Source organism: Pseudonaja textilis, chromosome Z (genome assembly GCF_049901715.1).
Source record: "Pseudonaja textilis isolate UNSWEBS1 chromosome Z, rPseTex1.2, whole genome shotgun sequence".
NCBI classification, from domain to species: domain Eukaryota; kingdom Metazoa; phylum Chordata; class Lepidosauria; order Squamata; family Elapidae; genus Pseudonaja; species Pseudonaja textilis.
In genome coordinates, this window is record NC_142008.1 from 37,656,942 (window position 1) to 37,684,061 (window position 27,120).

General features: G+C 34.6%; 2 protein-coding genes across 38 annotated transcripts in view; one reads left to right on the forward strand and one right to left on the reverse strand.

The window, feature by feature from the left end:
- The window catches only part of PALS2 (protein associated with LIN7 2, MAGUK p55 family member), a 240,270-nt gene that overhangs the window by 43,179 nt on the left and 169,971 nt on the right, over window positions 1-27,120 (forward strand). For 24 of the 35 annotated variants that reach the window (XM_087915314.1, XM_087915337.1, XM_087915306.1 and 21 more), the window contains one exon: window positions 387-2,635. The exons of 1 other annotated variant lie outside the window; for it this stretch is intronic. In XM_087915314.1, coding sequence (XP_087771440.1) covers window positions 387-563 — 177 coding nt within the window. In that variant the 3' untranslated portion in view covers window positions 564-2,635. Of the gene's footprint in view, window positions 1-386; window positions 2,636-3,632; window positions 4,639-26,249; window positions 26,641-27,120 lie in introns of those variants that run through there. 10 more of the 35 variants (XM_087915327.1, XM_087915332.1, XM_087915330.1 and 7 more) reach the window with 3 other exon arrangements.
- Window positions 5,562-26,425, reverse strand: GSDME (gasdermin E). 3 transcript variants are annotated; one of them, XM_026706415.2, is made up of 10 exons: window positions 26,165-26,425; window positions 24,257-24,502; window positions 21,263-21,455; window positions 20,330-20,501; window positions 19,037-19,157; window positions 14,032-14,217; window positions 12,391-12,518; window positions 11,542-11,722; window positions 10,530-10,603; window positions 5,562-7,886 (listed from the first exon to the last, which is right to left on the reverse strand). In XM_026706415.2, exons 2-10 carry the CDS (start codon window positions 24,471-24,473, stop codon window positions 7,635-7,637), a joined length of 1,524 nt encoding a protein of 507 aa, XP_026562200.1. In that variant the 5' UTR covers window positions 24,474-24,502; window positions 26,165-26,425; the 3' UTR covers window positions 5,562-7,634. The 3 variants fall into 3 exon arrangements, with proteins under 3 accessions (XP_026562200.1, XP_026562199.1, XP_087771466.1); XM_026706414.2 differs by having other exon boundaries at window positions 26,240-26,393; XM_087915340.1 differs by having other exon boundaries at window positions 26,220-26,380.

A 27,120-nucleotide genomic window follows, 5' to 3' on the forward strand; every position in this document is an offset into this window, starting at 1 on the left:
AATGTAGCTCTTTTGTTATTTTTGTTATAACTTTTTTTTTGAAATGCAGGATTGTAATAAATATTGAAATATTTATTTCTAAAGTAAGATGTCAAAGTATACATATTATGTACATGTTTAAAGAGTTATACATATAAGAATCCCAAGAACTAGACTGTAACGTAATTAAGAACATCTATTATAACTAAATAGCTGTTTGCACTCTCATAGATTCCTGTACCAATATATTTTTAGGAATTCATTTTAAATACTTTTTTCTAGAAAACTGGTCTTGCTGATCTCTAAAAGATTTTTTTAATGCAGGCTCTCAGTTTTAAACCTGACCCTAGTTGCTTGCTTTTTATAGTATTGTTTTATTTTTATTTTTTTTGTCAATATTTTAATAGGATACTGATTTGAAGAAAACTGTTGATGAGAGTGCACGGATCCAGAGAGCTTATAGTCACTACTTTGATCTGATTATTGTGAATGACAACCTAGACAAAGCTTTTGAGAAGTTGCAAACTGCTACAGAGAAATTGAGGATGGAATCACAGTGGGTCCCGATTAGCTGGGTATACTGACAGTTCTTTTAAAGATGAAACAAACATCACGTTATGTTAGTCGAAACACTATACTAAGAAAGTATTGTACAGTGGTGCCAGATACTTGGCAGGACCCGATATGTTTTTATTTTGTGTATATTAATATTATGCTAGTCAAATTTTTATACAAAATGTTGACGGGAAAGTGTACTTAATATGTAATTTATTTTAATTTTTCTAACTTTTTACAAATAACCTTTTTATTCATATCACATGAAGGAAATGCGTTGAAGCATTTTTATAAATGTTTTGATTTACTACTTTGCCTTTATTCATCTAAAGAACTTCCCAGTCATTCATTTATACATTTGATCTTACATTTTCACTGTGATAAGGAGAAAAATACTTGAAAGGGTTTTTGTAAAACTTTGTTTTAAATCAAATGTTTCATCTGATTAATTTTTATTATTTAGTTATAATCCTTGTCCTAATTAGCATATCTCCTTAACATAAGCAGAATTTTTAATAAAGCAACCAGCACTGAGCCATGTTATTGAAGCATATTTGCTTAATGTTTATCCATGTTTTACAGCTGTTTTGTCTTAGACAGATGTACTGTAGACTTTTAGTAGATTCCCTTTTTACATAAATGTAAAAGCAATATCTTGAACTTTCTCTAAGAGTCCCTTTTAAAAAGCCAACATTTCAACCCGTTCAGTAAGTATTTTTCAAAGAATTCTCGTAATGTAAATTCATTGTGTTTGAGGTAATGGTGAAGTAGCCTGAAAGAACCTCATGCTACAGAGTCTTAGTGAAGAGCTCAGCATGTAGAATGTATGTTCTTAGTTGTGGAAAACTCATAGCTTAGAGGAACAAAGTATGCTTTTTTTATTATGACCTCGCTCTGTATTTGTATATTGTTCTATGACGACTGGTTTTTAGTTTATACTAGAGTATTTATGAGTGATTTTGTGTGTTATAAAATGTGATGTGATGGGGCTTTGAGCTGATCCTTTGTGTTACATGGCTTTATTCATCAAATAGAGTGTGAAACTAAAATTATTGTTAGATGCTAAAATTCAGTGTTATTTATCAAAGAATTTATTTTTGTTTCACACTCATGTTTTACAGTGTTAGCTAATAACTCTTCCCTTAGTTTGTTCATTATCTTAGGTTCATATTTACTGATTGCATAAATACATTTCTGATAATATTCTATTGAGGAGATGTAAATATGGATGATTACTAAGAGGGAATAATCTGATGATCATGTTTTATATTATGCCTGCTATTATAAATAGATCCATCCATTGCTAACATACAGAGGGCCTGAGGTGGTTATCTCCCCATTTCATTTATTTTGCATATGAGTTTGGACACTAGGATTACAGAGCTTATTTTCAATACCAAAGTATCATACACAAGATGCAAACAATGAAAAATATTGGAAAAGACCAAGACGGTCCAAACTTACCTTCTAATTATTTTGGTTTTTCAGATGCACAAGGAAACAGGGTTTCAATAGTTTTTAGTTTATATAGAGAAATGTTGACACCAAAAAGTTATTGTATAAAAAAAACCCTTTGTGGTATTTTTTTAAAGACTTAAGTATATTTTGTAAATGTTATGCAAATAATTGCATATCTGTGTCTTAATTGCTATTAGTATTTAGAAATTAGCTTTGAACAATATGAAATATTGTGGAGAAATTTATTTCTGTTGCATTAATTCTGTAGATAGGCTGATGTTAAGTATTTAAAAAATATGTACAACTGAGTCTGGAAAAAAATTGCCAGTACCCAAAATGACATTTTACTCTGTAATTTCAATGTCATTGTAGGGTTATAAAGTGAGATAAAATGTAAAAATGACTATACATTTATTGAATATAATGTTTGAATGGAGGAGATTGGAAGACATTACTGAATCCTCAAATCAAATAACCTCATTCCTTTGTTTTCTAATATTACATTAGATACATTCCAATTGGTTTGTTGCTACTGCTCTTTACTTAGATGAGAGTTTGGGCTGCATTTTAAGTAGCCTTGAGTAAAGTGTTGTTCAGATTCTACCTGAACTATCTTAAAAAAATAAAATGTTCTTAAGCAGAATATTCACTCTACTGTCTTGTTTCTAGCCATTGATTTATCCACTCCTATTGGAAAGCAGAAGATTTTTCAAATTGGCCTTAGTTCAAAGAAAGTTTAGCAAGTGATTAAAGGAATTTGGTTTTAACACTCAGAAGCTCAGTTCTGTCAAAAGCAAGAAGAAAAACAGAATATCAGTATTTGCCTTAATGGCTTTCTAAAGAAATTGTTAACAGTAGGGAATTGGTCAAGAAACATTTTATATTTTGTCTGGGCAAGACTTTTTATGCTGGTACTCCTGTATCTTCTTAGGGGAACTGCTCATGTCACAGAATTCACTCTTGGCATTAGTGTGGGAATTTAAACCAAAGGCCCTGAATGTAACAGGAAAAGTTAGTTCACTGCTCTGCATAAGAATTACTACATTTGATATAAAGTACATCTCTATGCTTAGAGACAGCATATCACTGCACATAGTTATGGACCATTCACTGTTTTTGCTGCATCGGTATAATCCTAGCTATGAAGAAATTAAAACTTCGAATACAGAGACCCATGAATTTATCCTCTCGCTGAATGGCAGCAATGGAAACGTATGGCAGCAATGAGAAGTATGTAACAGGCAAAATACTTCCAAAGACAGTACCATGCTTAAGTTTAGTAAATGAGGTGCAGAATGGATTAATTCGCAAGGTGTAAATCAGAGGCAGAACGTTTTAAGTGTCCTAATTTCAGTTTTTGGTATTTTTGTCTGAAACTGCAGAGTTCCTGTCAATGATCTGAACTTACATATTGCAAATTCCCATGGATAATAAATCCAGAATATACAAGAAATGTTTTACCACTTTCCTAAGCTACAGTAGGTCATACTGAATTCATGGGGACTATAAAGTTCATGGAACATATAATTGTTACGTTTATTTAAGCTTTTCATTTATCTTAAATTTATAATAAAATGCAGAATATATGAATCATGCTGAGTCAGACCTAAATCAAACCTAATTTTAATTTCTAAAATCAGGGGCCCCCAACCCTTGGGCCACAGTCCACTACCGGGCCATGGCCCATTAAGAACTGAGACGCAGAAGAGGAGGGAAATAACATGAGTGTGTTCAGTGCCATTTGTATGCACAGCAGACTGGCTAGCATGTGTGCATAGTTCCATTTGTGAGTGACAAGCACATGTGTCCGCCACTTGCGCAAGAGGACACCTGCCACTTCTGAGGAATCATCCCCTCCCTGATGGTCTGCAAAACCGGCAAGATTAAAGACAGCTGTTTTAAATGACAATTCATGTTGGTGCTTCAGGAAAAACTCTATTCAACCTATTAGTGTCACAGATAAGCAGCGAGTTTAAAATAATTATGTACAAAATATTTGAGGTGTGTTTTTTTTTTGTGGTTAAGAGATTTTGAAAAAGAAAATACTCAAAAATAACAGCAATAATTTAACTCCTAAGATATCTACACAAGATCTGATAAATCCTGTCAGTAATAATAAGGCCTCAAGCATGGGGTTCATAAAAATGATGAGGTATTGTTTTAGCAATTTGTGGAATCAGCAGCATCTGCTGTTTTTGAGAAAGATGCAGAATTTGGAATGCAAACTGTCTTATTCAAATCTGTATTTGATACTGATAAAATGGATTACAGTTAGGTATGCACGTTTGGAATAAAAATGTAAAGGGAAGTTTTTTTAAATATTTGTTTGAAATTCATTTAATTTTAGTTCTTGAGTAATTTTTTATTTGCTCAGAATCAAATAGTCTACATCAACCGCACATTATTATTATTTTGCTTTGTTTTGTCTTGGTTCAGTTGGCATAACAAATCTTGGAAATTTTCAGAGGAAACAAAGCAACCCTTAAACTATCTCAAAAGCTTTCATCATGTCATATTGAAATATTTTTGTTTATGATGTAAATTGCTTTGGATTAGTTTTCCAATTAAAGTTAAACATGACTGGAAGTATGTATTGGATAATCCTTTATTTACAATATTAAAATGGCAATATCTATGGAAAAAAAACACACGATGAGATTCCTAATGCGTCTTACATGTCTATTTCATTACATGGTATAGGTAGTCCTCAACTTATGACCAGTTTCTTAGCAATTGTTGAAAGTTACAATCCCCCCCCCTCCCCACCCCCCCCATAAAAAGGACATTACCTGGATGTGAAGTTCTGGTGACCATCCCCCAGACAGTCACATGATGGATACTCAGACAGTCACACTTTGGATACTCAACAATTGTTCCATAAGTATGCATTTGCAGTGTCCTGAAGTCATGTGACAGCAATTTACATTTTTTGCTGGGAACTGCTGTTTACTTCTGGCTTCCAGAAAAAAGCACCCATATATGGACAATGAGTTTACTTAACAACCATTGCAAAAAAAGATCATAAAACTGGGCAAGGACTAGTGAAGATGTACTTAAAATCCAGCATCACTAACAATGGTAATCCCATTTTCAATTGTGGTAAATTGAGGAATACCTGTATTTTAAAAGTATAGATCACTTGTTTATCTTCTTTCTTTGAACGTCCTTGCCTTATGTGGGCTTTCTTGACAGAATTGAATTTCTTTGAAGTGTCTTGCTTCAAAGAGTTGTCTATTGTCTACTGATCAAATATGATAGCTGAGAATCATGTCCAGTCTCACAACAATTGATGTTAGTCGTGCCCTTCCAATATTGAGGGTAAGATCTGATTAAATGTTCAAGTGCATATATGGTAGTTATGTTTTAAAATGCAATGTTAGCTAGAGAAAAATGTTTTAATTTGGAAACTGTATTAAAATAATATATCTTGGATGCATACCACTTTGAATGTGTACTATATCAAGATCTACATTTTTTGTGAATTATTATTTGGGGATTATTTTGTGTTTTTAAGATTAGATAATAGAAATCATCATTAGATACATTCCAAAATAATGACTTCTCTTAGCTTATGCAGTATAATTTTTATTGCTTCATCTCTTAATATTTCTATTAAACAATTGTAACTTTTTTCAAACTTGTACACTAATATTGACACACAATATTGACACAATAAAAGATTTAAATGGGAGTTCACTGATATGAAATTTTAATGTCTTTCCATGCTGTCAATCAGAAGAAAATTGTCACATAAATTGGATTAGAAAGTTCTGAAAAAGGATTATAAGAAAACTTATAAAATTTCATAAGAAAATTGTGTGCTATTCAGTTAAAGAAGGTTTTTAAAGAAATTTCACTAATGGTTCCCAATTTAGGTTGTATATCATTGTTGAAATGTATAAAACTGAAATCCTGAAAACTCCTAAGAAAGTTATTTTTGCATATATGAAATAAAAATATTTGAAAAAAATAGTATGAACTCTTATGAATTACATTCTCACTGCACAGAGCAGACATCAGAAAAAGAAACTGGAAAAAGGCAATACAGTAGGCCTTCCTTGCAATAGATGTTATAACAAATCATATTTTTGCACTGTATATGCCTAATTAAAACACTGAAAAACTATCATTCCAAATATACCTTATAATAGCATTTAATAAGTGCTGTGAATATAATATCCAAAATCTGTTAACTTCCATTGGTTTGAGTCCCTATGGCTTTGCTAACAGATGTGGATGGAATTGAATGGGTTTTATATACCATGGTCAATATCTGAGAAGCTAAAAATTACATTTTTCTCCTTAACATATTTCTCCCCCTCCAAAAACATCTGTCCAAAAGAGGCAGCTTTGAGGCCTGCAGTTTTGGTACACGTCACATTAATCAAGTAGGTAAATAAAAATGCCTTTATAGCTAGAAAGGTTAAAAATATGACTCCCAAAATGGATGCTGTAGTTCCCAGCTTTTCTGCCATACCATAAAGAAACACTTAGAAACTTGCCACATTCTTTGTGATATTTGGTTCTAATCTAAATAACTGCTCCAAAGGCAAGCCCAACAATTGAGAACATGCTTTAAATTTATTCCTGTATTGCTTAATTTTTTAATTGATTGCTTAAATGGCCCTTTCAATTATTCTCCTGTTTCATGATGCTCTTTTCTCAGTTTTGAAAACTGTCTGTTGCCACATAATGGTGTTCAATTAGAATATACTCTAATTCAGGGGTACCCGGTCTGTAGACCAGTACCAGGCCACAGCATGCCAGAAACCAGGATGCACGATGCAGGCAGCATGCAAAACCACTTCCCTCCGGTTCACAGAAAAACCTCTCTCCATAGAACAGGTCCCTGGTGCCCAAAAGGTTGGGACCACTGCTCTAGTTTTTAAGGAAAATAAGATTAGTACGGAAGCACAATCACTAATACAAGAAATTTTTCACAGCTCTGACACTGGCAACTCTAATGCTAAATAAAGCCATTGCTAAGTGGACCTTGCTGTCTTGTTTTCATAAAAATAATGCAACTGTCACAATCTAGGACTAGACTAGCCATTCTCTTGAAACCCCTTTCTTTCCAAACCCTCCACTCAGGTGGGGGTAGGGGAAAGAAAAAAAAAACCAAGCAATTTATGTAGGCAATCTCTCCTTTGCCTGAGCCTTCTTTGCTGCTAGCATGATTATGATATGTAGAACAGCAAACTGCTTGCTTTGTTGAAATCTCTCTCAGATCTCTCTACAAGGGAAAGAAAAAAAAAAATCCCACAGGTCTGGTCCAAGACAGTACATACTGACTGTAATGGCATTCATATGGCTGATGGATGCTGTGAAGGTTGTGAGTGGCAGTAAATGGGCCATAAAATTACTTTTTTCTGCGTTGTTGTAACTTTGAACGGGTGCTGAATAAATGGCTGAAAAGTGAGGACATGTAATCTTTCTTAACTTTAAAATAATACAGGAGTGTCAAACATCTCACCAAGTATCCCTACATGGGTTTTTTTATCTTTGCATTTTTTCATTCATATAATTAATTTCAGAATTTGCCTTGCTCCAATAACACAGTCCAGATATTCCAACTGCATGGACATCTTTAGCGGTTCATCACTATGAGGCATTAAACAGAGACACTTGTAGTATTAAACTCTTCAAACAGCTTCATCAGTTCTTGTCTTTTCATAACCTAATGCATGGAGGCCATTCAACGCTATATATAGAACGATTGGGGAAAAAATGTTTTTTTTCATGGTTACAGCTTTGATAGAAGATTCCGTCATTTCAAGGTTAATGTTTGATAAAGCGAATAGCTTCTGTGCTATCTGAAACTTTCCTGGGTCAGCAAGTGGAGCCAGTACAGGATCTGCAAGTGTCACTGTACCATCTTCTAAGGTCATATTAGGCTGATCAGAGACAGAAAGGCATTGATTAAAAGCATTTCCACAACAGTCAATTTTTAAATAAGGCAAATGTTTTATATTTAAAGATAACTAATCTGGGAATGGGACATCTGGAAAACACTGAAATTTTATTTCAAATTACATCAATTTGGCCATTGGAAGCTGCCTAATAGTTTTCCAGAAATTAATCTTCAGAGATTCGGGAACAGTAGTTTTAGCACATTCTTAATAAGGCAACAAGTTAGAGGATCGATGCGATGTAATGGTCAGAGTATGCTACATTAGATTGGAAGCCCAAATCCAAATCCCAATTCTCTGGGCAACTTTGCTAATTATCTAAAAGCTTTTGTCAAAATCAAAAGGATAGTTGATTGGAAGAAATGCTGGATATAAATGAAATATTCATCTGCTATTCCAACCAAATGCTGTGCAACAGCCTCTTCAATAGTGACAGCATCTGTGCAGACACTTTTCTCACAAGCACTTCATAAACTACTATTCCTAGCAACCTTTCAAGATAGTTTGGGCAAATATAAAGTACTGCTAATGATCTCACAACTGCCAATGAATTTAACTTTTTGTCCTTTATCTCAGGCTTTAAATGTAATAGGGTGTTTCATTTCACGTTCTTTTTCAGTACACTATATAATCCAATTTATTGTGAAAAGGAACAGCATAATATATATCTATTGTTACATAGGTGTGCATTTCCATCTTTGAGGGCTGGACAAATCAGCACAAATCCTGATTCTGTTCAGATTTGAGATCTGAAGAGGCATGATTTGAGAATCGATTCAAATGAACCTGCTTTGTGGGAAAATCCCCCTAGGTTATCTAAATGCCTATAACTGATACATTTTTGGCAGCATGATAGGAAATGGAATGTAGAACTCCTAGAAAACAATCCTGCCAAGGTTCAGCTAGGTATCTCTAAGGGTTTCATCATAATGGCTTTTGAAATAGAGGAAGGAACAATTTATCAGTCTCCAAACTGTCTAGCAAAAAGCCTGGTATCTCAGTTAGTATCTCTAGTAAAGCATTGAATGCTAAAAATGTCCAGGATTTTTAAAATATTCATAAACAGCTAAAAAGCAAGTACTTATTTTTTTTTTTGTCTTGCTTTCTGTGAGCATCTAGGCTTGATATGGTAATGACATTGGGAAATGATCACAGATCTATCTTTGTGATAATGTTTGCTGCATCTGATTGCCAAGTTCTCTGTGGTGCCAGGAAAATTGCTACTATTAGTTGACAAGCTTGGTTTCTTCCAAGTAGGACCACTTTATCAGTGTTACAATTCACTCTGATCGATCTGGGAATTCTGCATGGTAATTGCTATCTCATACAATGAGACCCAATGCCACAAAATAGTATGCTATAGAGAAAAAGGATTTATAAACCCAGTTCTTAAAAATAGTAAATGTTTTAGCGAGCCGGGCATCACTTTAATCATCACTGAGGAGTCAAAGTCTGTCACAATTATATCAATTTTAAGTATCAGTTTTGACTAAAAGCTGTGTTACCCTTATAATTGGATAGGTAGGATAGCACACTTCATTAACATAAGGCAGATCAAAGTTAAGATCCTGTGCAGCATTATTTAAAAAAGAGAGAAACGGATGAGAACAATGCTAGGCTTGGATCTCCAAAAGAACTCTTGTAGACACAGAGGTCATTATGTTATCCAATTGGCTACTTAGGTCATTGACAGAGAGACCACCATAATACCATTGTACTTCATATCTCAGCACAATATTATTTATCTGTAGCATCCCAGAAGCAATAGAAAAGCCATTCTATCTGTGTAGCACTTTGAAACATTACACAGCACTTCAAATCGGGGTAATTCTATCAAACTATCACTTCTGCAGTGCTGAGGAATAGGCAGGATACTGAATTTTTTCCATTTTATAATCATTTTGATGAGTATTTATGATGAATTAAAATAAATTATGAAAATTGAGCTATACTTATTAAAATAAATTTCTAATACTTTAAAAAAGATTGCTGATGACAGCACCTGATTTCCCTCACTAAGCACACCTGGGAAGAGAGTTTAAAGAGAGACAGTTGAGAACTGCATTTGCTGGGAACAAGTTTATCTTGTGTTGACCACAGTTATCTGCGTTTCTGGCATCCACCCAACAGGGTTGATTTACTGCTGTGCTATTTCCCTTCTGGAACTTACCTTGCCTTGCCGGATTAATTACCTTATCTTGCCTTGATTGGACTTATAGTTAAAAGTTTTCTGTTGACAAAGTTTTGGACTTGAATCTCTGCAGCCAAAGGCTGTTCCGGGGAGTTTTTCTCTAGACCAGAAAGTAACTAGGTCTTTGGGGGCAAAGTTTGGAGCTAATAAAGGGATTCCTACTTATTATCTGGCTGTGCTGCCTTTGTGCCATGCCCTGAGTCATCACAGAGGCAGAATTTTTTTTCTTGTCTTCCTCCCCAAAAGCTAGGTGCATTTTATAGTCTGAAAAATATGATACAATTTCCATTTAGTGGTAGCTAATTCCTTAAGCTGAATGGAAGATATATTCCATAAAGGCTGTAAGAAATGTTGCAATGAATAAATACCATTAAGAACCAGCTGCTAGAACTTATGCTATTGTTAACACATTTCCAACTTAAATTGACATGACTTACCAAGAAACACAGGGTAGGGACAAGCTGGAGGTCACAGCAGGCTAGCAGCAGCATTAAGGAATAACTTGACAGTTCTGAAGAAAGAAAATAAAAGGCAAACAAAAACTTTTAAAAATATAAAGGAATCATACCTTCTGAACACTGAGTCATGGGCCTCTGAAACCTTACTGAATAAACTCAAGAAAGTAAGGCAGTATGTTCTCCAAGTCTACACAGAATCTAAAATCTGCCAAAACATAATAATTTATGTGGTTCCTAAAAGAGAATGTCTTGAGAATCTATATTGCCATGCTGAAAAGAACATTCCTGTAGTCTGATGTACCTCAAAATTGAATTACTTTAAATTACTACTGTTCAGACATTCTTGCATTTAAAAGCTTTGAGAAGTGAAGTCTGGCTACTTCAAACTTGCATCTCCAAGCACATCGTAAGATATGATTCAATTAGAAATGAAAAGACTGAGACAACTTCAGCATATACTAAAAATATATGAACAGAATAGTAAAAATAATAATTGTATCTCAAAAATAAAATTTTACATCTTTATTAGGTGGATGGATAGCATCATTGATAAAGAATAAAGGTAGTTCTTGAGTTATGACCATAAAGACATAACTCATGATGGCTAAAAAGCAAGAAAGTGTGACTGATCTAATTTTATTAGTTTGTGATAGTTTATAAGAAAATGCCGCAGTTGTCAAGCAAACCTGTGGTTCAGCTAACTTTGCTGAAAACTGAGAATAAATATCAATTTTCAACATTACAGTAATAAAACATGATCAAGTGAATGCAGGATGCTGCTAAATCCATCAATATCAGTTAGTCATTGATACCTGAACTGCAGTCACACAACTGGTGTGTCAACTGTAAGAATTTTGAATCTGGATTTTAACTATCCCTCAGGTAAGTTCCTCAAACTTTAAACGAACCAACCAGCCATAAGTTAAAACTACTCTGCTCTGAATAAAAATCAATTTTAGAAGAAAACCACTCTTTTATTTATTTTTTGTACCTGCTAGAGCACTGAGAAGGAAATGAGCAGCTAGGAAAAGCTCTTTATTGTAAATCTGACATTTGCTCTGTAAATGTACACCCACAAGCTGTAGAAATTCTTCTAAACATGGTTTCTCTGGTAACTGTAATTCCTCCATTGATATGATGCCTGGACTCCTCTCAGAACATAAACTGACCAGCTGCAAAAAGGAAACAGACACAGTGGTCAGATTTAATTATACTCAGAATAAAATTAATCAGACCAAGTTTGACTTCCAATTGCCTCGACATATCTATTGTATTTCTTTTACAACAATATGGAAATGGTTTTCCACTGCATTAAAAAAAACCTTTCTCAATGTATCCTGAAGCCTTGGAAATTATTGAGTTTCCTATCCAAATGTAAAGCAATGTTAAGCAACTCTGCTTATCTTGTTCTGAGATCCATGGTTGGATAGGTGAGGCTACTTGCTGTGATCCAGAAAATTATGATCTCAAATCAGTCAAGACCAATAAAAATTCCACTGATTTCATATAATGTGAAAACTTAACTCTTTTAAACATTAACTGTATAAAGCTAGGAAGTGCGGAAAAAAGAAAAAAACAGAATGACTAACAGTAAGATGGGTACATTCAGGTCTAATAGGAATACTGGATCAGATTAAAGATAGATCATCCTAGAAACTATCCATCTATTAATCACCAAAATAACACTGATTTGATGGTAACAATCATTAAAATAATTATAAATATATAATTAAAAACATACAGGTTATTGGAGCGATCAAAACTAGATTCCTTTCTTCATTAAGAACAAGCTTTAAAAAATAAGAAGAAAATTGATGTATGATTGGGAAATAAAAATTACCACATTTTCTAGTTGCATCACTGTTTCTTCATGAAGCAAAAGGTCACAGATCATCTGATATAAAGCTCTTTGCTTTTCTTCTGATAGATTTATAAAAGGTTGGAACTGGGTCTTTAATTGGAGGACATCTGAAAATGTATTATGCAAGCATATTTAATCATTAAGAAGAATCAAGTTGGAGAAGCTAATCCTAACAATTCTGAATGTAACATACATTAATTTCATTTAAAAATATGTGTGTGTGTGTATGTGTGTGTGTCTGTGTTTGTGTAAGCATGTGTGTTGGAAGTATAATGCATTTGCCTTTTTATGGAGGGATTTTTTTTTACAAAACTGACCATTTTGATCCTGACTCAAATTTCAAAAATCCATCCTATGATTTTATCAAAGAGGAAACTTATGTATACATAGTATTAACAGAGAAAATCAGAATTCAAAAGAAATACAATTTTTTAATAGTTTGAAAGTTGCCACGTGCTAAATTCCTGCTTCATGCAAAGATGTAAAATGGCTTGTTTGACCAACATAGGACGCAAACCCAATCAATATTGGTTTAGTTAGTAAATCATTGTTAACAGACTATAGTTTAGTGTATGATACAGTTTCATTATTATCTTCCCCACCCTCCTGAGGCATGCCTGCACTCCCTAGCCTTGGATTACATCCACTTAATAATTATAATAAGGAGTATGGGATTGTGCTGAGTGGGGGTTGTTGACATGTCATGTGACATCTCACTTAATGGCCACTTCACTCAATGAACAAGTTTGTGATCCCAATTATAAGTTAAGCACTACTTGTCTGTCCTAAAGCAATTAATTAAAAAACTGCACATCCAGTTTGCAGTTGCAAACATTATTATGCAAACATTATTATTAAACTAGGTAGATAGATAGACAGGCAGACAGAGAGAGATAAAGGCTAGGAAGTTTGACTTGGCCTGAGCCCTTTAACTGAACAAATTAGTTTTCTAACATGGTAGGAATTACTACTTTTTCCTATTCATCTAAATGAACAATCTTTCTTCCTTCCTTCCTTCGCCACTATTGTTACATATAAAATTAGCTTTCTTTGGTTCTGCAGAACAATGTTCATTCATAGGTAAATATATTATCATAAGTATATGTTATCAATATATTACTGTGTTAGTTTTTTATGGTCTATATTGTCAACTCCACACATAATTTGTTTTAAAATTAAATTTTAAAAGGGAGATAAAATAATATTATGCCATTGATCAGCCTGGGCAAGTATGAAGATCAGCAATTGAAAGTTAGACTATTGGTATTTTTACTATCTATCAGTTCAAGCACTTAAAGAGATGTAAATTCATGGAAAGGTGGGTAATAAAGATAGCATGGGAAGTAAGAAAAGGAAACTCAGAATGTTGTTTAAAAAGTAGAAAATTTCCACAACTTGTAAATATTGTAACTCTTAGTGTTTACAACTACTGTACATTTTGGGAGGAATTAACCCCAACTATTTATGATGCAATAATCATATCAAGAATTGTTTTTATACACATGCACCCAATTCTAGAACCATGTTTCTGGGATTCTCAAATCCACACATTAAACTGAAAATAATTTTACTTTAAGTTAGCATAATGAACACGAAATGTGAATGATTTTCCAGTCCTACCTTTGCTTAGAATGTTAAGTGAAGCATCACTTGGAATAGGTCTTTCAAGTCCAGACAATTTCTCATTATCCACAACATCAAAAAGATGAGGGCAGCAAGCATCTTTGAAGGCTGAAGAATGGTAAGCTGGGCCTTCTATAGCCCCCCTTTCAAAACCACCTTGTTGGTCATGAAGGAGGCACAATTCTACAAAAGGAATAGTTTGACTGTCTTATTTTCTGGTAACATTTGATTTACAGCTCCCATTCCATCCCATAACATGAAGAAAAGCAAATAAACTATGTCTTAGTGTTCTGATTAGTATTAAACAATTTTGTATTAGAATCTTGCCCATTCATAAAATGTTTATCCAGATGGGCCTAATAAATCAGAAATCACATATTTAATAAGAAAAATAAGGAAGTTCTCTGTGATTAGCACCAGGCTGTTTTCACTGGTAGTCTAGAGTTTACAATAAGGAAAAGTCCACCATACATTTGGGAAATTAGTTGTCGTGACTACGCAATACACGCATTTGAATCGAAGCCACAGTGACCTAAAGGATGGCATTCCTCTTCATCAGAATAAACTCTGTATCATAATAATACGTGCGGTCTATGTAAAATGCTGTGAGGTGAAGCTCTACGCATTAACCACGATTCATGTGATTGAGTTCTTACAAATAATTATCATTAATAATGGTAATCATGGGTAATAAGGGTAATCGGGGGTAATGAAGGGAAATTATTATAAATATTGAATCCCAGGAAACTCGGGTTAGATCCAACTTTATTTTGTTTGCTTAGCTATTATCTTGGACTCCTTGCAGAGGAAGGAATAAGCAATAAGCTTTTGTGTTACCAAATACTGAAGCAAAGTCTTATTTTCTCCCTGCATTTGTGCTGAAGAGTAATTGAGAGGAAAGTTGGATCTCATACATCCTATAATATTTTGTTACTTGTGATATTATGGCTGAAGGTACTGCTGTTGATGGAGGTTTTAAGAATGTTTCGGAGGTGGATGCAAATAATGCTGTTGGAGGGACTGGCGTGGTGCCTGAGAAGCCCTCAATTCAGTTGGACGATAATGTGGTGTCTTTGGAGAGTGGACAAACAGATAACGCGAGATGTGAAGAGGATCCTCAGCCTGTGGTACGGCTGAAAATCCGGAAGGAACAGAAATTGGGATCAGAGTTGAGGGACGATATGAGGGGGAAGGTTTCACAAGGGAAACCTCCCATTTTTATGCCACTGCCCTCTGGGACGTTTGAGAAGTGGAGGGAACGACGGATTGCTGACAAAGATGAGCGTAGTACTTCTACAACCAGTTTAAACGCTAGCACGTTGGAACTGCTCCGTGTCAAGTATGGTGACTTAAGCATTCGTGACTCTACTCCAAAGACCGTTTGGGACAGTCCAGGGAGGAGATTTAGAACGGAAGACACATCTTTCTTTAGTTCAAGTGCCAGAGATAGCAGGGATACGAGTAGGAGGTCGGAGGGAGCATTTTCTATGGAAGTAGATGAATCATTAGAAGATGTAGTAGGAGTATCAGGAACTTGGGAGTAAAACCTCTAAACCAGTCCCAGGTTCCAGGGTTGAATTTAGGGATGCGCAGATGGGGAATAGACAAACAATTCACTCCTGGGGTCCATCAGGCACGTCTGGATATTGGCCCCAAAGGAGGGTTTGGGGAGGTCCTCCTCCTATAAACACTTCCTTTGATGGGAACCCTGATAGGTTAGCATTATTTTTAAGCCAAACTGTGAACCACCTAGAATTATATTCAAATTGCTATCCTTCTCAATGGTCTATTATAGTTGCGATAACTACAGTGTTAACAGGTGATGCTGCCGATTGGGCTGCACAGTTGCATAGTGTGCATGCAAAGGAATTGATTGATGTTGGTTTGTTTTTGGATGCACTCAAAGTTCAATTTGAAGATAGGTCAAGGATACATCAATATGAAGAAGCATTAATGTCACTGAAGCAGGATGAGAGGCCTGCTGTGGAGTATGTCAGAGAGTTTCAGAAATTGGCAACTAGGTTGCACACCTGGCCAGGAAAAAATATTATTGATTAGAGAATTTAGATCTGGTTTAGATAGAAGATTGAGGCAGGCTTGTCTTTATAGTGGGGTTTCCCAGAAACTGGGGAATGGTATAAAACGGTTGTGGAGTTGGATGTGAGACTGAGAGAGTTCCGTCCTACATTTGGAGGGCCCAAAAGACAACCAATAGGAGCAGTAGCAGCACAGGGTAAGGTGGGGGAGAAGACTAAAAGGATTGGTAGGGGAATGGGGCCCATAAGGTGTTATCAGATTAGGATCTTCCATGACATCCAGCTAGAAAATCAACAACTGAATAAGAAAAAAAAAATCTTATTACAGTATAGTAACTTATATAATTAAACAAAGAATGAAGCACAACACTCTTAACAGTGAGTTTTTAAGTGGGGTTTTTTTTTAATGATCTTCAAAATTTTCTAATATGATAGATAAGTGCAGCATCAAGGAAGTTGCAAAAAAAACACCCAAGCTATTTAGATAAGGTTGACCTGAATTCGAGTGTGGATATAATTGTGATAAGCCATGAGAAGAATGCTGAAAAGTAGTTATTGAATATACAAACAAAACCAGTTAATGTTTCATTACTTAAAAGAAATGCACAACTAATAAATCAAAAGAGAAATAGGATACCAATACAGAATATTTGTTGCTCAAGGTTGAAACGAGCAGTCCTTGATGCTCTCTGAGGTTACTTGTTTTCTTGCAAATGTTTCATTACCCTAAGTAGGTAAGTTAGGGTAATGAAACATTTGCAAGAAAACAAGCAAACTCAGAGAGCACTAGAAATATGGTAACCGGATTTTTGCTGATAAGGAATGATGAGACTTTTGGATTTTATTTTTACTTAAGAGATATGAAGAAAGTATATGTTGTACTCTAAAGGATTTAAAGGTTTCCCCTGTCATAACTGACACAAGGAGCAGTACTTATATCAGATTCTCAGCAAAGGGAGAGCTGGGTTGTCTGAGAGATGCTTCTGTCATCATGTGGCCAGTATGAAAATATGGAATGCAGTAACCTTTACCACTGAAGCAGTACTATTTATCTACTCACATTTGCATTTTTTTGAACTGCTCAGGTTGGCAAGAGCTGGGGTGAGTAAAATGGTAGCTCACCCTGTCATTTGTCACTTGGGTCTTGAATTTGGGCTGGCTGTAATCATTAGTTACACCCAATGGTTGTATGTACCCTAGGAGATATAATACATTGCAAGAATTGTTGTAATGAAAGGAGAAGCTACTTTTTATACTTTTTTCTTTTTCTATTCTTATTTTTAGTTTGTGTTCGTTTTTATTCCAGTTATATAAAAATTAATTTGGAAAAAATGCTGTCTCCTAACTTTACTGAATCTCAATAGAACGCTTAGCACATTGTAAGCCAGCTATTTTAGGTACAATTATTTGGATGTTCACTGAAGAAATGGATGAAAATGTCTAAAATCTCCACTGATGAAAACATCCTTCCAATACAGAATAGAACAGGGTATCATTTCATGCAGTAGAAACCATAGCAAGAATTTTCAAGGTATTTGCTGTATGTCCCAAAAGATAAAAAGCAGCCTCATTCCATTGGAAAAAAGAGCGTCCTTGATTCCACCTGGAAGCTGCAGACTAGTTTAGGAAATGCAAAACCAACTACGAGACACACAGAAATTTATTCTACAAGTAAAAGAATGGCCGAGGGTCTTGTGAACAAATGCTGATAGTCCAGAGATATTATTCATAAACTCCTCCTTAACCTGAAATGCCTGTCTTATTCCGCCTAAGGTAGGGTTGGTCCTGCAGAGCAGAGACGTTGATTTGTAAGGTTTCAAAGATAAGATGGCCCAATATTAAAATCCAGCAAACAGAAATAAAAAAATAGCACTGTAAAGGAGGGAAAAAAATAATGTGCAATCATCCTTACCTTCAAATATGGTGCGGGCATAACTTTGGGCACTTTAATATGTATACCTTCACTTAATTTTTTTAACAGTATTGCCTATTCTCAGTACTATCATGTGATATACATATTTTGGACATTTCATATGCTAAGATAAGAGTATATACTAAAAGAGGATGCAGTGGCGCACTGCCTTAATAATGCTGGAACTGCCAGCTAGAAATGGTCTGCATTTTGGTGGTTTGAGCCTGGCTCTGTGACATGGAGTGAGCTCCCATCACTAGATCCCTAGCTGATATCCATCTAACAGTTTGAAAGCATGCAATATTGCAATTACATATATGGGCACCACTCCAGTGAGAAAAACCTAGGTGTGTTTGTGTGTGCAGAGAGTGGAAGCCAGCACTGGAGCTGATCAGGTGCAATGCATTGTGACAAGAGGTGAGGTAAGACTGGCAGAAGACCCCAGAAAAGCCAGCAACCCAAGTGCTGCTAGTCAACTGGTATAAGGTAGTTCACACACACACACACCCCCGCAGTGCACTAAGGATAGACAAGTAAGCATCGAATAGAATGAACTAGCAATCTAGACCGTCAGGACATGCCTTGTGCATCTAGCACGTGTAGATTTCCCTGACATTGTATGCTATATGATAGATGATAGATAGATGATAAATAGATAGACAGAAAGACAGATAGACAAGCAAATAACAGTATATACTATTGTCAAAATTCTTAAGTTCCATTGTTAGAAGTTGATCACATAAACAAGCCTTCTCTTTTTCCATCTATAGTAGAATTCGTAATTTGCAACTAAATAAAACACCTCGGTTTAACCTGCACCTACATCTTCTCATGTATTATACTCAGTTTCTAACTGTAATATTAATTCAAAACATCTGTAAGCCTTCCCTTTAAATGAGCACCAATTATGTACTGATATATGGTATGTATAAAACTGAATTCAAAATACAATGTTGGGACAAGAACCTCTGCTGATGATCTAGGTCTAATAAAAAGAATGTTCTTTTTATGCTGCCCTGAGGAAAAAGAAAGTGAGAATGGCCACATTACTTACCAAATTGACCATCACGCTTTACATACAATTCTATTATACCATAAGCAATTGCAGTTGAAGCAGGGATCTCCAATACTACATTAGAGTTCTTAATTATATTTCCATTTTCATTCACTGATACCTAGAGAGAGATTTAATTGTTGGTTAATTTGTGCAAATTAATTCCAAAATGCATAATTTACACATGAAAGGATGACAAGAAGTCATTTTGTAGAATTTAAAAATGATGTCAATTATTTTTAAGTGAGTTAAAGTCAAAGAATTAAACAGAAAATGCCCAGAGCTGATAAATTTAAGCTAACATCTCTCAGCCCAAATCCTTACTAGGATGGCTGAAAGGATAAAATAGGTGGCAGTGGGGGTGGGGGACGGACAGTGACAAGGTGTGTGGAGAGGTATGGCATCAAGACTTACTTGTTAGACAGAGTTAAACAGAAAATTGTGCATAAATAAATAATACTGTATATGTATCTTGATATTGGAGTCCTTGGTGTTCTCTTAGCTTGGTTTGCTTGCAGATGTAGATGTAGGTACTGATAATGTTACATAATTGATTAGGAAACATCAGCAAGCAAACCATCAAGCTCAGAGAGTGCCAAGCTCTACATAACTAAATATTTTAGAAATTGTTTTAAAACTAAACAGCTCTCAAATGTGTTTTCTTAAGTTTGCCTTAAGGTAGGTTTTTAATTCACAGAAGACAGGTCCATTACAAGGAATTCTCCTTAACACAAATGAATCTTCTATCCTCAAAGAAAATACATCAGCTGGGGTGAGCATCTCTATAATTAACTTCTTGTGAGCTTCTCTCCTGCTGACAGAATTGGAGCAAAGGATTCAATTATCTTTAGTTTCATCCAGCACTTTCATTTAAGTTCAAAACTGTAGTGAGGATGTATTAAGGGTTAACTCTTTGATCTGAATATTCTTACCTTATAAAAATTGTACATATTTTTTATTCATTCTAACATTTAATAGTAAATAGATTTAACAGCAAACAGTTTTCAAACTGCATAGCACATTCATTTTTGAACAGAAACATTAATAGTTCAGCTTAATGCAAACAAGTTTATTTGTGCCTGGGGACAAATAAATGCACTTGTTTTCTTAAAAAAAAAAAAAAAGCCACAGGGATGTGGTCAGCAATGCAAGACTGGAGTAGACAGGGATGAAATTGCAACCTTTCCAGAAGCAGAATTCAAAGGGCACAAAGGCTATATACATCTTGCTGGGGGATAATATGGAAAAATGAAGTAGAGCATTCCATCACTATTCTTCCTTATGCATTAATACCTTTATAATTTTTGCATTTATCCCCACCATTCCAGCAATTTTTTCCTCTTTTTGAATATGTTCAGATATTAAACATTTCTGAGTTGTCAATATTTTTTCTGTAAGGATACAAAGAACATCACTCTTTCTTTCAAGCATTTGTTCCAATAATGAAGCCTGTAGATTTATTGATCTAAAGGAGAAAAAATATATTAAAATTACTATGAAAAAAACCCTTTTTTAAATAGCTGGACAATATTGTTTTCCTATAACAAATTGATAAATAATTCACTCTTTAGTAGCAAAGAGCTAGTATGCCAATCAGAAATATATAAAACTGTGTTGTATCACTGCATTTGGATATAGGTTTCCTATATAAAAAATATACTGTCACAGTGATAGTATTGAATTTATGATTCAATTACAAACTAACACCAGATTTTTCAGTATCTTCCCAAATGTTCATATTCAAATGCTCCATATTCTCCCCGACATATCTATTTCAAAACAGATATGAGTATCATTGCATTTATATTCATTCTTGAGAGGCCAATGTGCATATATGAGAACATTCTAATTATCCTACAACACAAGCCTATGAGGTAGCTTGGGCTGAAACTGAATGACTGAGGCAAAATAAGATTAGTAATTGAGAATAATTATGAACATGACTTTATCCAACTACCTTAGCAGTAATACAAACTAAATCTGGTCATCAACAGCATTTCTAAACTTTCTAGTAAACTTATATTAATTCCAGAAACCACAATTTTCATCATCACCACTTTTTACTGCTTTCTTATTTATTCAATTCCAAGTATCTGTAAAACTTTTCAAAACAATTCTTTTTAAACCTCACAAAGATGCCATTTTTTAAAGCTGAACATTTCCCTTTAAAACTTTGTATAATAAAACTATTTATAGATATCATAAATGAATAAAATAAATATGTACCTTTTCTTCACATCTTTCATAAGTTTGCGCAAGTCAACTTCTTGCTTTTTAAGATTTCCAAAAGAGGACAGACCTTCCACAACATTGCTTCCTCCGCTTCCTAAATTAATTCTTCCTACTGAAGTATCAACGCTTCCTCTGATGCAGTCTTCAAACTTGCTTTCATACTTCACAAAGTCAGATTCTACAATAACTAGGAAAAAAGCAACATATCCAAATTACAACTGGAGCTCAACATAAATTATTTTTTAAAAAAACAAACACTGATTTAGTCACTGACTTAGTCACTGTTTTTCACTGCTCCCTGTATTTAAAAAAGTTTATAATCCAATGAAAAAAAAGGAAAGATGGAGAATCCATGGTCCTTCACATGATATTAAAATAAATGCCGCTTCTTTGAACCAGGGATCTTGTTTGTAGAATCTACTGGCAGTTTACCAATGCTGCTTGGGTGTCACAAGTTCCCCATCCTTAGAATATATGGAGCTGTATACTATAAACCTTCACTAATTTGAAAGGATTTGGGGTCTTAGAAATGTATGCATGCATATGTGACATTTGAAGAAAAATAGCAGTCATTCTAAGTAACAGTTCTTTGAATTCCACCAGAATGTATTTCTCTATCTACTGTGAAAACAAAATAGTCACAAAATCAAAGTGTTGCCATGGTTTGCCTGTCTGCCTATTTTTACCTAATCAATCTATCTATTTATAACATCCCATAGTCCACCCCTAGTTATGATGGACTCTGGACAATACAGTGAATGAAGCACGAAACTAAGGATAAAGGAAATAAAACAACTAGATACAAATTTTGCTGGATATTAAAGTCCACCACGCCCAAAAGCACACTGAAATAATAACTTTTAGCCAATGAAAATTTTAAAAAGAAATGGGACAAATCATATATTTGAAAGACTGGCATAGAACAGACATTTCTAAATTTCTTAGGATCTGACATTTGGGTTGGGGTAATATGTAATTCGATACTATCAAGTTAATTCTTAATTCTAAGAAATTACTTTCATATTCATTTTATTCTACAACTTTAAACAACAACAAAAAATAGGGAAACTAAGTTGATGCTAATGAGTGACATTTGTTTGGTGTAATTCCAGTTTCCTATGTTTTTACTATAAAAAGTCAGTCAGGGCAGAGAAACTGGTGGCTACTCAAGGACATATACCATATATTCATGTCTCGAAGCATCATGTCAAAGGCGTTAACACTAAGCCATCCTTATTGGCAAATTAATGGTGCATATATGCACATATTTTAACTTTCCATGTCCTTTTTTATTTTTAAATTTTATTAGCTGCATTGTTTGTTTACCAGAGCAGAAAGACAAGTATATAGAAATTTTTTTAAAGATTCTGGTGTTCTGAGTTTTTTTCCTGGAATATATCTAACTAATCATTGCAGAAATGATCCACCATTTTCTAGAATGGCAATGGGAGATGATTTGTAGACTATAGATAGTTCTTGACTTATGATCACAATTGAAATCAAAATTCTGTTGTTAAACAGGATAGTTGCTAAGTAAATTTTAGCCCATTTTATAACCTTTCTTGCTACAGTTTATTTATTTCAAAAATGTATATAGCTACCTACTTGCTCACAGCGGCTCTAGGCAGCTTAAAAACAATAAAAACAAAGTATAACTAAAATAAAATACTTTTTAAAAAATCCCCTCACTTTCAGCGAATCGTATGTAATTAAGTGAATCACTGCAGCTGTTAGTAACACGCCTGTTAAGTGAATCAGGATTCCTCATTTACTATGCTTGACAGAAGGTCACAAAAGGAGATGACATGACCTCAGAACACTGCAATTGTCTTAAATATGAACCAGTTGCCAAGCATCCAAATTTTGATTACATGACCATGGGGATTCTGCAACTTTTTTACTTTTTCAGTGCCACTGTAACTTCAAACGGACTCTAAAAGAACAGTTGTAAGTTAAGGATGACCTGCATGAAATAGCTAATATATTATAGGAGAAAAATAAAAATTCAATATTTTATACATTCCCGCAATTTAAAAAACATAGTTCGCAAACCATAAGACTGAGTTCTCAGAGAGCCAGAACAAATCTAAAAAAAATCATGTTGTGATTTAGCAGGGCACGAGAACTCAATCAATAAAATGCTGTTAACAGTAGTCAGAGCAAGATGGAGTGTTAACTCCACTTCAGTAAAAGAATAAAGTATCAATTTAAAGCAAAAAATCTATGACATCTTTAAAAACAAAATATAATGAAGTTCCTCAATGATCTTGAATTGCAATCCACAAATTTGCTATCCTGAAATAGCAAGTAAAAGTAATTTTCTTTAAGAAAAATTATTTGTTTTTGATTGTATTAATTATAGCAGTTTTTTAAACTAAACTACTAAATAGCTTTTCAGGATATTATTCCTGAATTTAATTTAAATCTGAGATCATCTATTTTCATCTGATTAAAAGCAATGATTTCCTAAATTGTCACAGGTATTAATTTAGCAAAGTTAGAAAAATGTTATCACTAATTACTGCTATTCAGAATGATCAAAATGCTTCCTGAGTACATAGAGGCATCCACTGAATAATCAGACTTTAGCACTTATTTTTCCGTAACTGATCCTGTTATGTACTGCAAGCAAGTCATTTAATAGCACATATCCCATAAAATGATGTAACTTTTAAACTGCATTATTTTCACCAATCAATGACACTGTAGAGTTTCACAATTTAAATTATTACTTAATAGATCAATCTGAACTATTTGATTGAAAATGGATTTTAAAAACTTCTAGAAAAGCTTGCAAAAACAAAAACAAAATTCCAGAAAATCACCCAAGAAACAAAATGACATGTAAAATAATATTTCTGTATCTAACTTTTTGAAAAAAAAAGATAACTATTTCAAAGTTCAACAGTAATAAAGCAGATTTGTACAATAATGCACAGGACTTTGCACTTCTTATCTCCTATAACAGTGTATAAACTGTGACTCTACCTGGCTTTATAGGTCCATGCATATCTTGGGCAAGCAGATCATTCAATGACACTGATGAGAGATGATACTTTGGATTTTGCCAGCACCAGGTTTTCTTTTTCTTTGTGACTAAATTCAGGAACTCTATTTTATCTAAGATATTCAGGGATGACACAGATATTAAGTCTCCTCCACAGTCAACCTCTTTCACAAAAGTCTTGGTTGCTTTTGCAAACATCCTAAGGATGGGAGATACTCAACAAAAATCTGGAGAAACGAAATCAAAATATGAGAAATACAAATAATGTAAGGAAAAATATCCATTTACTAGATAGTTTTGACATATTACCTCAGTTGGGACTAATATTTCTGTTGCTAAGCAAGGCAGTTGTTAACAATTCAATTTCACAAACTTTTTTGCGTAATTATTCAGTGAATCACTGTAGTTGTTAAGTGAATCACCTGGTCATTAAGCAAATCCTGCTTGTCCCATTGATTTTGCTTATCAGAAACCATCTGGGGAAGATCACAAATGATAATCCCAGGACCCCAGTTTGCTGCAATTGTCATAAGTACATATTGGTTGCCAGTGTCCAAATTCTAGTTATGCTGCAATATTCATAATTACCTGTTATAAGTTACCTTTTTCAGTGCTGTTATAACTTCAAAGTTGCTAAAATAGTTTTAAAGCTAGGACTATAGCTTAAACTATATAAATAAAATTGATTTGTACTTATAAGATTTCTACCCAGCCATACTTTGCAACGTTGTTGACTATTGCCGTAAGAAAACAAAACAACAACTGTTTTTAACTGAAGGCAAATATTTTTAAAAATACAATATTGTAACATAAATTTGACTTTATGTAGGAGCTGGTGCCTCTTGGCAAACAGGTTTATGTAGTTTATGGCAATGAAAAATGTAATTACACACTTCTTTTGCTTTAAACTTTGATGATTTTTTTCATTTAACAGAATAATACCATTCACTACTCTATAGATTAGAGACTATGCCAACAGCATATGCCAGAGTGGCAGAAATAAAATGAAAGCAACCATAGCTACACATTGTGTTTGCGTAATAAATGTAGTTATTGTAAGACAGCAAAAAGGCAAAGCAAAGCAAAGCAAACCTTTTAAATTCAAACTACAATGCTCTGAAGCAGCATTTATTTATTTATTTATTTATTATTTGATTTGTCAATTGTTTACAAGATAAGTATAAGTGTGTACATAGTTATGAATACATGAAATGGGTACATATAAGAAAAATAAAAGAAAAATAAAAGAAACAATAGGACAGGGACGGTAGGCACGTTGGTGCGCTTATGCACGCCCCCTAGAGACCTCTTAGGAAAGGGGTGAGGTCAATAGTAGACAGTCTAAGGTTAAAGTTTTTGGGGTTTGGGGACAGGGGAATTTTGGAAGCTTAAGCAGTCTTTAAAAACTGCTGAGATTGAAAAACAGTAAACTAAAATATAAACTTTGGGTGGTTTTAGTTTACTTTCACACTGTTAAGAATTGCATAGGATACAAAGAAAAGGTATTTTATGCTATCCCTCTTAGTATAATTTGGATCATAGAAGTAATTTAAGAGCAGCAACAGAATCCACCCCTCTTCTAAACTTACAGTACTGAACAGGAAGATTTTTTTGAGGAAGGAGAAACAGAGACAGCGACAGTTCAGGTTCAGAGGGCGGGAGAGGCTGAAGAGGGTGAATCTCTCCTTGTCTCAGTCGCTGAGGGAGAGAGAAAGTGGGGGGAGGGCAGAGGGACGCGATCTGCTAGATGAGGACAGGAGCATCAACCAGGTGAAGGCCAAACGAATGGGAGACACTAACTAGAGTTGGTACAAAACATCGTTAGGTTTTTACAAGAGAAAAAATTAGGCTTCACAGGAGGAAAAATTAGCCAAGAAAGGATCGTTTACCCCAGTGCAGGAAAAGGCGGCTTTCACCTAGAATAGCATTTGCAGTCTTCCTTACACTTCTTTTTTTTTGCTCACAATTTCCAAGAGTCGACAAGAACTCCACGGCGCAGGACCAAGCCCTTCGCAATTGTTCCCGTCCACACGCTATTGTTAGGGCCTGTCGCTCCAGACCGCGATGCCTTCCCGCTTGACTGTGGCCGAGCCTTCTCCTGATCCGCTTTCCGAACTCGCGCTTTCTTTCTTTTTTATTCGCTCGTGACTGGCGGGAAGGAGGTGTGCTCCCAGCGTGGGGCGTGTCTAGATGCTGCCTCTACCAGCGCCGTAACAAATAAGAACGGATGGACTCGCCCACGATGCAAACAGTGATGTCACGGTGAATGAGATACAACGGTGCCTGCATTCATTTGAAAGCTGACTAATTGGATGTTGTTTTATTTATTTTCTTGCGTAATAATAGTTTTTGTATTTACATGTGCATGCCTGCTTAAGAGGTCACTTAAATTTCTGTTTAGGCAACTTGAAAAATACTAGGTCTGGATGTCCATATTTCCACTGATTAAAAATAAATACATAAAGAACCAAAGATGTGGGCGGGATCACGGGGGACAATATAGTACATCTCTCCCGTGCCACCCCTTGCACTTTTGTTTATAATCCATAGTTGAGCAAATACTATCAAGACCAGCCAAAATGTCATAAGCTTTTAACTTTCCAGAATTTCATCAGGTAAGGTGCTATGACAATAGAGTAAAACTAAAAGTCTAAAAATCAATCCAAATGTGAATATAAAAAGCGGTTTAGATTTAATCTGAAAGAATGTAAGGCTACCAGATGTGGGCAAAAAAAAAAACAAATTACACAACTAGATGATAACAAATTTTTTTTGAAGCCCTAATGAATTAGTCATCACCACATATGGTAGGTGATTTATTATATATAACATCAAGAAACCAAAA